General features: G+C 37.2%; 1 protein-coding gene across 1 annotated transcript; it reads left to right on the forward strand.

Moving 5' to 3' along the window:
* The first annotated feature begins 1,730 nt into the window (after positions 1-1,730).
* LOC148234388 (deformed epidermal autoregulatory factor 1-like) lies at positions 1,731-10,528 on the forward strand. The gene is made up of 5 exons (XM_088187984.1): positions 1,731-2,180; positions 5,350-5,516; positions 5,779-5,958; positions 10,053-10,279; positions 10,338-10,528. The coding sequence occupies exons 1-5, from the start codon at positions 1,753-1,755 to the stop codon at positions 10,515-10,517; spliced, it is 1,182 nt and encodes a 393-aa protein (XP_088044110.1). The 5' UTR covers positions 1,731-1,752; the 3' UTR covers positions 10,518-10,528.
* Positions 10,529-10,552: the final 24 nt, after the last annotated feature.

A 10,552-nucleotide genomic window follows, 5' to 3' on the forward strand; every position in this document is an offset into this window, starting at 1 on the left:
GTGAAGTATCACTGTCAACATATTTAGCAATAATATAATAACTCCTGCGGAAAGAAACATCTGGAATATCATTTCATACGTGAATTTTAAGTTATTTATGTATGCCGATCGTCGTTATTTTATATTTTTTGCTATATTATTACACGTAATCATATACTCTATATAGCTATATTATTAATACCTTACAAAGTTATTAAATTTACCGTTAATTTGTTATCTAACTGACGAAATTCGCTCAGTGGCGCGCGGTGTAATATACCACCTAACCAACGGGTCAAGTAGTCCCTACTCGCTGATGAAAATCCACAAGAAAGGTAGGTAGTATCTACCTTTTTGACTGTAGTATCTACACGCAAAAACTAAAGTTTATTGAGCTACCATCTATGGAATGAATATTTGTACAATATGAAAAAAATATTACGACTTATTTTTTCCTTGAATAGAAATCAAAGCGTCTTTTTGTACATACACAAGGAGGTCGTACAATGGCACCTTACTTTTCTTTCGAATTGATAAAGCCATAATTTATATAATAAATATGTTGACTTACATTAGCTGTTATAATCCACCGATGACTAATTTTTTTATTGTTTTTGACGTAAATTTTTATCTTCTGAGAAATGATAATGGTTAAATCGTCGGACCACCTTTGCTACATCTCGATTCTTCAAATTACGTTGATCTGTGTTTTCTCAGATTTCATTTGGCCATGGACAGCAACACAAAAAATTAATTGAGACGTTTTGTCAGTTGAGAATTGAATAAAGCTTTTGAAATCACTATAAACTTTTATTCAAATATATGAGGTTTTGCATTTAGTTTTTAGTTACAGATTTGTATTGTTCGTTTAACTTTAGATCTGACATATCTAAAGTTGAGAAAATATATGATGAATTTTGTTTATTTTTTATGCGCTTCGTGACATAGGAAAAGCTGTTTTAAATTTCATGTAAATGATATTTTAATATTTTATATTTTAATATCATTTTCTTTGGTAAATATTGACAATAAGTGAGTTCCGGCACCATTTTAAAGAAAAGCTCTGGTCGCAATAATTAAATTAATTTTATGATTATTAGGACATTTAACCTGATATTCAGTGGTCATTATAATTTAGGTAATTTACGTATAATAAATTATCCGTTGCTATGCAAATTTATTTTAAATATTAATTATAAGGGCATTGAACCCAATATAAGCGGTCAATATAATTTTGTTAATTTGCGTGTAATAATTTATTTGATGGTCCCCACAATATAAAATAAAAAAACAAATATAATTTTAAATAAATTAAATATTAAACTGTATTTTTTAATAATCCCTTTTTTCTCGCAAACATAACAGAGTAATTTAAAATATTATAATTAAAACACAGAATGGCGACGGGAGACAATTAGACACATATTGAGCAGCTGCAGTAGTGTTTTTATTGAAGTATATAAGTTTGCATAGATAATAAGTATACGGTGCGTGCATCAGCAGACTAGGGTATTTTTGTCGAGAGTTTCAGTACCTTTGTGCTACTAGGTGCTGACAAGTTTTGGCCATAACAAAATCTAAATAAAAATATATAAATATAAATAGGCTCTCTACAACAGGTTAATGAATTTAAGCGTAGAAGTTAAATGAAATATTTATGACACTGTCTATTTTCAGTTTTTGTAAGCATTTCTAGTTAAGAAGCTTTGTGAGCGTACATTGCGTTCGAAAACTCAATTCGGCTCGCGAACGTGTGTATCTGTCATCCGAAAGATGGAGGGCGGCGACGCGATGATGAAGTTGCCGGATATGTCTTCGGGGCAACAGCTCGCGCTGACGGTGACGCAGCAGCTGTCTGACGATCAGACGAGGGGCATGCTGTCACTGCCAGTGGGTGCGTTGGCCACGTTCATTACACCGGAGCAGCTTCAGCAGCTGAAGCCGCTGCTATGCGTGGACAGCGGATTTATAACGAGCGGATCGGTGCCCGTGATGACCGACGGAGACATGAAAGCAACTCACATCGTCATCCAGCAAGCGTCATCGGAGCAGCAGCATGCGGCTATGTCTAACGCGTCCTGGTCGGAGGCGGCCGGCATGTCAGTGCTGCCCGTCCGATGCAAGAACACATCGGCCGAGCTGCATAAAGCGAGGTTGGGCTCAGGTGGCCGCGGACGCTGCATCAAAATGGCCGAAGACTGGTATACGCTTGCATTTTGACTGCTAGATAGTGTAAAATATTAATATTTATATACACAGTACAAATAACCCTCGGTTTATGAAAGAAATCAGTTCCATATAAAAATTAAGTTGCTGAGAAAATAATTCTAATTTTACTTTTTAAGGATATCTTAGGATTTTTTTATTTATCGAACATTTGATGTATTTCGTTAATTATGAAAAATAATATCAATTAAATGGTCGCATCTGTTTCTTTCGATTACTTTTTCGTACATTTCGTCAGTATCTCGACTAACTGGTTTTTATGTGCTCCAACGTTTTGGGTTTCTCGATGTAGACACGACTCTTAATGAACCCCATAAAAAAATCCAATTGGGTTATATCGCATGATCTTGGCGACAAAAAGTGAAATAATGCGACTTAGGAACTTTTCATGCAAAACATCCAACGTTGCACCCAATGTGTGGCAAGTTGCACCATCTTGTTGGAACTACACGTCTTTCATATCAACATCTTCGATTTCGAGCAAAAAATAATCAGTTTTCATGCACCTATAGCGTTCACCATTGACTGTTACAGTCCGACCTTCATTGTTTTCAAAAAAGTAAGGCCCAATGACGCTGCCTGACCACAATACGCGTCAGTCACTTTTTGTTCATGTAATGATCTCTCGTGAATCACATGAAGATCTTTCCCGCTCCATATGTGACAATTTTGCCTATTAACATAACCAGAAAGGTGGAAACGTGCCTCATCAGAGAAGATTTTCTTTGAAAAAGCAGCATCAATTTCCTGCTTCAGTTAACACCCAATCTGCGTAAATTCTTCGCTGTCCATGGTCTCTGGGCTTCAGTTCTTGTGTTAACTGAATTTTATACGGGTGAAATTGTAAGTCCAGATGCAAATATGCGCCAAAAAGAGCCATAAGAAAAGCCGCGAACGCCGACGAATCGGCAATTTCGGGTCTTCGGCCGCATTTCCACTTACAGCAGTAATGTTCTCAGCTAAACAGGCGCCACAATGATACACAAATCTTACACTATATACAATGCTTTCAGTCTCTTTAAATTTTTGCACTACGTTGCGAATTGTTCGTTCAATAAGGCGATGAAATTATAAATAATCATCCCGTAAATTTCGATACACAGTCGTGCACGCATTTAACAAATTTTACAACAATTATAAATACATATAAGTACATATTATATTAGTACATATTATTCATATTAAAATGATTAAACTGCATAATACATTTTACCCATTGCATTATTTTTTAATTTAATTCCATTTATTTATGTTATTTTATTTCAATTCATATAACATTTTCCAAACTTTCTCTTATCCTTTGCTATTATCATAAAGCCAATTTTTTTTAATGCAGTACTAAAAAAACTAAGAATTACATAATATATCCATTTCACATTTCAGGAGGAATAGACAGTTATATAGTCAACTAATTACTATATTACAGAACATTTTTTTAATAAAAGAATGTCAAGAGAGCGGTTTTTTTAATTTTTAAATATTTTCACAAAAATTTGCTGATAGTGTCATATTTTACACTTTTCCAAAAGATGCGGATACATTAAGAAGAGAAGGACACCTGTTTTAATTGTCAATCATTATATTTTTGACTACGTATGTATATGCATATATGTGTAAATATTTAAATTTTAATTTGAACATATTTCTATCAATATCATCATATTGTAGAAGAAAATAACTTCTTAAATGCAGCTACTCCTTGTTTACTAGCTGTTTATCGACCACTCTGATTTACAACGGGAAATCCTTCCAGAGAGAGAGCTGATATGGAATATTTCGAGAGAGAGAGAGAGCTGACTAACGAAGATTTGATAAAATTAACGAAGTGCTTGGAAGGACTTGGAGGAAGAAGAAGTGGAAAGAATGAAGAAGTACAAAAGACGTTCACCATTAGCTCAAGGGATTAGCTGGCATGTTCTCGGAAGTGTATACGGTTTTATTAGAATTAGATTCGAATGTTGAACTTTGAAAGATTCGTTTTTTTTATTAATGAAATTTAATTTTTGTGTTGATTGATTGTATTTTTTAATGGTCTGTAATATATAAGAGATGCAAATTTAAATAAAGTGATTAAATTAATGTTTTATTATTCAGAATAAATAAAAATTAAACTCTGCTTTCAGACCTATTCATATGAACGGAACTCGGTTGATAATTGAGAGTGGTTGTTATATGCTTTGAATATTAAAATTACTCTCTGATCCTTTGGATAAATCGAGGAAGGAAAATATATTTTTAGGAAGATACTCAATTCTAATTTTTTGTCGATATATATTTTTCTATTTCAAGAATAAATTTATTTTTGAACAAATCTTCAAAAATGACTTTGGTAAACCGATCTTCAATTTTCGTAAAAATGGATCAATATGAATTTTAAATAAAAATTTCCAGCTGCATTGACACCGAGAATGTTATTTGCTCTTTTGATACTCTTTTTTTTATATAAATGTTCTATTAGGCGTTTGTTTTATAAAAGTCCAGTTTCGTCAACATTTAGTACTCACCGAGAAAGATAATCTAGATATTCAGGATATAGACGAGCTGCATCACTGTCGTCGCTCCCAGCTTTTCAATGTTGTGTTGTCTAAGGCATGTTTGCTTTTTTTTAGTTTATAGCGAAAGCTGTGCTGAATACCCGAGATAATATTTTTTTGTCCATGTAGTTCGGAGTAGATTTTTTAAGACAAAAACTTCCCCACTACGGAGAGGAGACTTTTCGGTTTATAGTTGGACGATTTGGTGTCACCCGTCTGTATGACTTCGTCGGTTTGAATTGGTCCTTCAGTTCATGTCATATCTTAGATTGCAACAATTCAATGTCTAGAACGTCTGCGTTTACAGGAATCATCTGATACAAGTGGGTCTGTGTAGCAGGAGCGTCAATGTGGATCGAGTATTGAGTGCTCCGAAAAACAGAATCTAGCTATGACTAGAAGTGAGTTTAAGTAGTCTAATTGTATTGATGATATTATTCTTATTTATATTCGTGTGCTAGCTTTATGATGTGCATTGGGTCTAGGGCTTCTCATAGTAGCCGGCGGCACTGCAGTTCCGGGATGTCCCAGTGTCGAGTCGGCCAGAGCCGTGTTTTCCGTTTTTTTTCCGATGTTATCTGTATATTAATTTTGAGTAATTATTTCCTAGGTATACACCCAGTGAGTTTGAAGCCGCTTGTGGTAGAGCATGCAGCAAAGATTGGAAGAGATCTATTCGCTTTGGCGGACAGAGTATACAAACTCTGATTGACGATGGGATTCTGACCCCTCACGCTACAAGTTGCACATGCGGTACATGCTGCAATGATGATGCAGGTATTGATTTTTAGGGTATTCACTCTGAAAATGATAGTAAGTGACGCACAATATCACAGTGGCGGCGTTTTAGTTTGGATTGAACCTACTTGCTCCAGTATGGTTTTGTTTTCTGAATTTTTGCTAACCTGAAGTATCACATGTCAACTGGTGGATACTAAATTGCATTTGTTATTTCTTGTGCGATTTCAGTTACGATTTTACTGCGGTTGTTGTCGATACCACTTTTATTGATGCTTAATTTTTATTGTATTGTTTATAGCGACGGGTCCGGTACGACTGTTTGTTCCTCATAAGAGGCGGCGAAAGGACGAGGCAAAGAGGGAAGTAAAAGTTCAACGCAATGGCAGCTGTGAAGAAAACGACTTGGATCCTCTCAATTACAACCCTAATGATTTTCCACTGTTGGTGCAAGCGATCGATCCAGTCCAACCGGAAGAAGGTAAGCGATCTATGTGTCTATACTTTTTTAATCCTTACAATTTGGCCTTAATTTTTTTCAAAAACTAGAGATCATATTTATTGTTTTTACTTTCTAAAAAAATAAAATGAATCTATTGACTAATTTAATTAAAATGCAGAGATCGGTTGACCAATTGTATCGCCTGTATATTCGACCAAAGAAATATGTTCATGCCTTGAAAGGGGTAATCACAATAGTGGTTTTACACTGAATAGGCTCATGGTCTGTTGCATCATTTATTTCTTACGTCCCGTTTTGAGTCAGTCGGCTCCGATTGTTGTTACGAAACGATCGTACCACACCGAACTCAAATAAAGTTTACATACAATCACACATGTTTTGGATTCAGACCTAAGATCTAACCAGCACGCGTATCTACACGCAACATATTGGTCCTTCTAACCGGATTCGTGTGACGAGGTTTACACGTCGTAAAGGTCTGAATCTAAAAACAACGTCGTAATCCCAAAGACGTCCACTTTTGAGACGCGGAGCCAAGCAGCGCTACAGCCGTCAGGTTACTGGTACCTCAGTCGAGACAGTCCTAGAAAACACGCTGTTTGCCAGTAGTGTTTAACGGTATTTTTTAAATCAAAAATGGCCGTCATTTTGCGAGTTCACAGAATCGCAATTTGGGAGCGTCAAGTCGCTCGTAGAACGAGCCAATGGGTCCAGGAGCTGGTACCCAGATCTGGGGCAGTGAAGCGCCAGTGAATGCGCGCCCCAGGAAGCTACCGTCAGACCGCTTGGAGCTCCATCAGAGTTTCAAGCTCATGTAAGCAGTCGCATTCAGCAGGAGAGAAAGAATTGCAATTTGGGAGCGTCAAGTCGCTCGTAGCACAAGTCAGCTGGTCCCCAAAACTGACGCAGTGGAGCGCCAGTGAATGCGCGCCCCTGGAAACTGCCGTCAAATCACCTGGAACACCACCAGGACGCTGAGTCCCGGGAAGCAGTCGCATCCAGCAGGAGAGAAAGGTTAGTGTTGATCATCCTAATCCAACTTCTTCTCCATTAAATAGTTTGCTTACATTTTGATTAATATAAATAATTTGTATTCATTTTGTCAACGACCACAGGGCGTGCCTCAAAAGTGAGTTAACAAGGTTTGGCAAACTGTTAACCGTTGATCCCATCAATATCCAAAGGATAAGGGATAAATTTCAAAGTTTCAGCACACTGCTGGACAGATTCCTCGCTGTCCAGCAACAAATTAGGGTGATAAATGCCGAGGGTTACGATGAACAAATGATGATTTTGGGGATAGCTATTACGATATTCTCAACTCGGCAAAACTGGCGCTGAAAAGTCAGCCAGAAGTGCAACGGGATCCAATTTTTAACCATTACAGGTTAACACAACCAGTGGTTGTCATTCCAAGTTTCAATGGCTCCCGAACTAAGTGGGTGGCCTTCCGCGACACTTTTTCTCACTTAATACACAACAACCCGAAACTAAGTGAAATTCACAAATTTTATTACCTAAAAAATGCACTTTTAGGTAGCGCAGCCAGGGTCGTAGAACTTTTTTAGTTTAGTTCCGAAAACTACAATTCGGCATGGGAAAGACTTCTAGACCGTTTTGACTAAGCAAACTGTTCTTAAACATCTGGCTGCTCTTCTGTATCTGAAACCAATTCAGATAGCGATATCACAGTCGCTATTTGAATTGGTGGAAACAGTTGAGACGAACTTTGCTGCTTTAAAAAACTTAGGGCAAGACATCGAGGATTCTACGGTGGTGTCTATGGTGGTTTTGCGTCTCGATAATCTGTCCAAACAGGCATGGGAGAGTCGGCAAACAGAATCTATTCTGCCTACGCTCAGACAGCTCGTTTTGTTCCTCACTCTACGAGTTCAAACATTACAAAATTGCACCCCTGCACCGTCACATTCATTCAAGTCGGTACTGTTACAAATTATGTGCAGGCAATCGAAGAAGATTTTTTTCCTTCTTACAATAATGTCAGTCAATTTGAGGAAATACAACCTCAAGTACATCATTCGAGCTCCTCTGCATCGTCGCATATGTTCAAGTCGATACCGGTACCGCATAGGCAGACCGGTACTGTTATAAATCATGTGCGGACAATCGAAAAAGATTGTTCACTTTCTCACAAAATTGTCATTCAGCTTGAGGAAATACAACCTCAAGTACATCATTCGAACGAAGATTGTGAGCCATTCATTCAAGAAAGCAGCCAAAGAGACTTCAGGGCGTTTTGTCGTCATATTGCCACTGAAGAGATCTCATTTGTGTCCCGACAATGCAAACGAATTTGCATTTTAAACCACAGAGCGACGGCTCATGGTGAGTCGGTCATCTCAAAGCTGCAACAAATGTTCAAATGGTACGAATTGTTGGTTTCTTCTGGTGTAAGCAACTCGGTACCATTATTTGAGCATCGGTTTCATGCCAGGAGGCTAAGATTCAAAAGACGTCACTACCCAGAGTCGCCCAGTTATCAAGCGGCTACTCAAATACCTGATCCTTGGACTCCTCCTGATCGGCACACCTTAACAGCTCTTCCACGGCAAGACACTTCAGCCTACAGGGGGACGCAGCTGTACCATCAGATGCAAGATCTGGTGCAGGAGTTCTGGACCTGGTGGTCTACCGAGCACCCGTTAGAGCTACAAGGATGGAGAATACGGCTGCAGCCGGAGTCACAGACCCGCTGTAGGCGTTGTCAAGGAAGATGCCCTGTATCCTTGTTACAGATGATCAGTCCCGTCGAGACGATTCATGCAAATTCCGATGAACTAATTCGTGAAGTGGCAATTGAAACAAATAGTGGCACAAACAAAAGTGTGAAAGTGTGTACAGTGCAAGATATTTTATGTTTTATGTTTCATTGGTTGATAATTTAAATGTGTACCATATTTCTTGCTTTTATTAAATTTTATGATTTAGTCATGTAATGTGAGGGCAAACACTTGTAAGGACCGTTGACGTGCCCGTCATTATGAAACTAATGTTTCATAGTGGGGGGTATGTTGACGCCTGTTTCGGCTGTTGTATGCGTTTGCAAACGCCGTCTTAAAGCGTTCAGGAATATCCCGTTTTGACAGTCCGATTGACTGTCAAAACGGGACAGACCAAACGATTGGACCACACGTTTGTCCTTACGTTGCGAGTGATTTGTTATTAAATGCCGTTAAAATTTACTGAGAAACTTAAACAAATCATATAAAAAGGAACCTAGTTATCTTTTCCAGATGATATAAAACCATATTGGATGTAATTTTCGTTTTGATGAGGTGGACTTTTTATTCAGGTGTTCATTTTCTTTGCTATGATTTTCTGATTTTTCTGAGGTCTCGACAAAAATTTGTCAATGTTTAAAATATTATTTCTTCACTAAAAATCGGTTAAAATTAACATAAAATTATTTATTTAAATTAAAATTAAATCAGGTATTATTCATATCAGCACACCTGGAATCTCTCGCGGGGGCACTATTGTGCCGCGGTATACAATTTGCCAGTATTATCCTCTTGTGGGTTAGGCCTTTTGTACAAACGAGTTGCTATTTCCTTAAGTGTCGTTTAAATGCCTTTAACGTAACTGCGCAAATTGACCTCTCATTTTCAGTGGGACGAACAATTATAGTAGGGTGGTGAAGTTTTTTTTTAAATACATTGCCGTTGGCCGATAACATATTACGAACGGTCGTTTTGAGAATAAACCCGAATGTACCGACTTTCTCTTCTCAAGGCAGTGGATATTTAATCCCTTTTGATTTATGGCGTGTACATTAATCTGTTAAGAGGCTGCCTACAGTGTTTTATTTCAACAAAGAAAAGCTTTATCTTAAGTGGAACTGGACTTTTTATGATTAATGATATGAGTTAATCCCTCCAATTTTAAATAGAGAAGTGGTTCAAGTGATGAACCAAACATTTTTAATCAAACGTATTTATTTTTACAGTGGATAATAAATTAAATTTGTTTTTTAATAATTATCATTTACATAAAATTTCGTCAAGAAACTTGTTTTAAAAAAAAGCTTGTTCAAAATAGCGGCTATTATAAACAATTTTTATATTAAAATTCGATATTTTTATTGTTTCCAGGAGTTGTCGACCCATCCCCAGAACCTACTACCTGGCTCAAACAAATTGAGGAATACAGTGTGAACATGAAGAAGTCGTATGATGGTTTTCAGAAGTTTTTGAACGAAGCAAAACATTCAATAACAAACAAAGCTTTGAGTAAGCAGCAGCAAACTGAAACAGCAGCGCCCGTTAATGAAACGACAAATGTTGGCCTATTGCAAGTGGATGGTTTACCTATAAAAAATGTATGTGTTGGTATAAAAACAATTTAATTTTATATTAACTAATATTTGCTAATTTCAGTGCATCAATTGTAATCGAGAATCAACGGCGACTTGTATGGCATGTCACAATGCTTGCTATTGCTCTGTATATTGCCAACAAAGAGACTGGCCGGCTCACAAGCTCAGTTGCAACATCAGCAGAGTGAATCCAGAAGACGCATCGTCAATAATGATCATTGTCGAAAGACGAGATCAATAACAAGAAATAAATTTGAGCGGAATCTTTATGTTTGT

Source organism: Plectrocnemia conspersa, unplaced genomic scaffold (assembly GCF_051122295.1).
Source record: "Plectrocnemia conspersa isolate PC_06_02 unplaced genomic scaffold, ASM5112229v1 ptg000006l, whole genome shotgun sequence".
NCBI lineage: Eukaryota > Metazoa > Arthropoda > Insecta > Trichoptera > Polycentropodidae > Plectrocnemia > Plectrocnemia conspersa.

Coding starts and splice junctions, on each gene's coding strand:
- LOC148234388 (XM_088187984.1), top strand. CDS start 1,753: ATGGAGGGCGGCGACGCGATGATGAAGTTGCCGGATATGTCTTCGGGG. Junction 5,517..5,778: donor ATGCTGCAATGATGATGCAG/GTATTGATTTTT, acceptor TATTGTTTATAG/CGACGGGTCCGGTACGACTG. Junction 5,959..10,052: donor TCCAGTCCAACCGGAAGAAG/GTAAGCGATCTA, acceptor TATTGTTTCCAG/GAGTTGTCGACCCATCCCCA.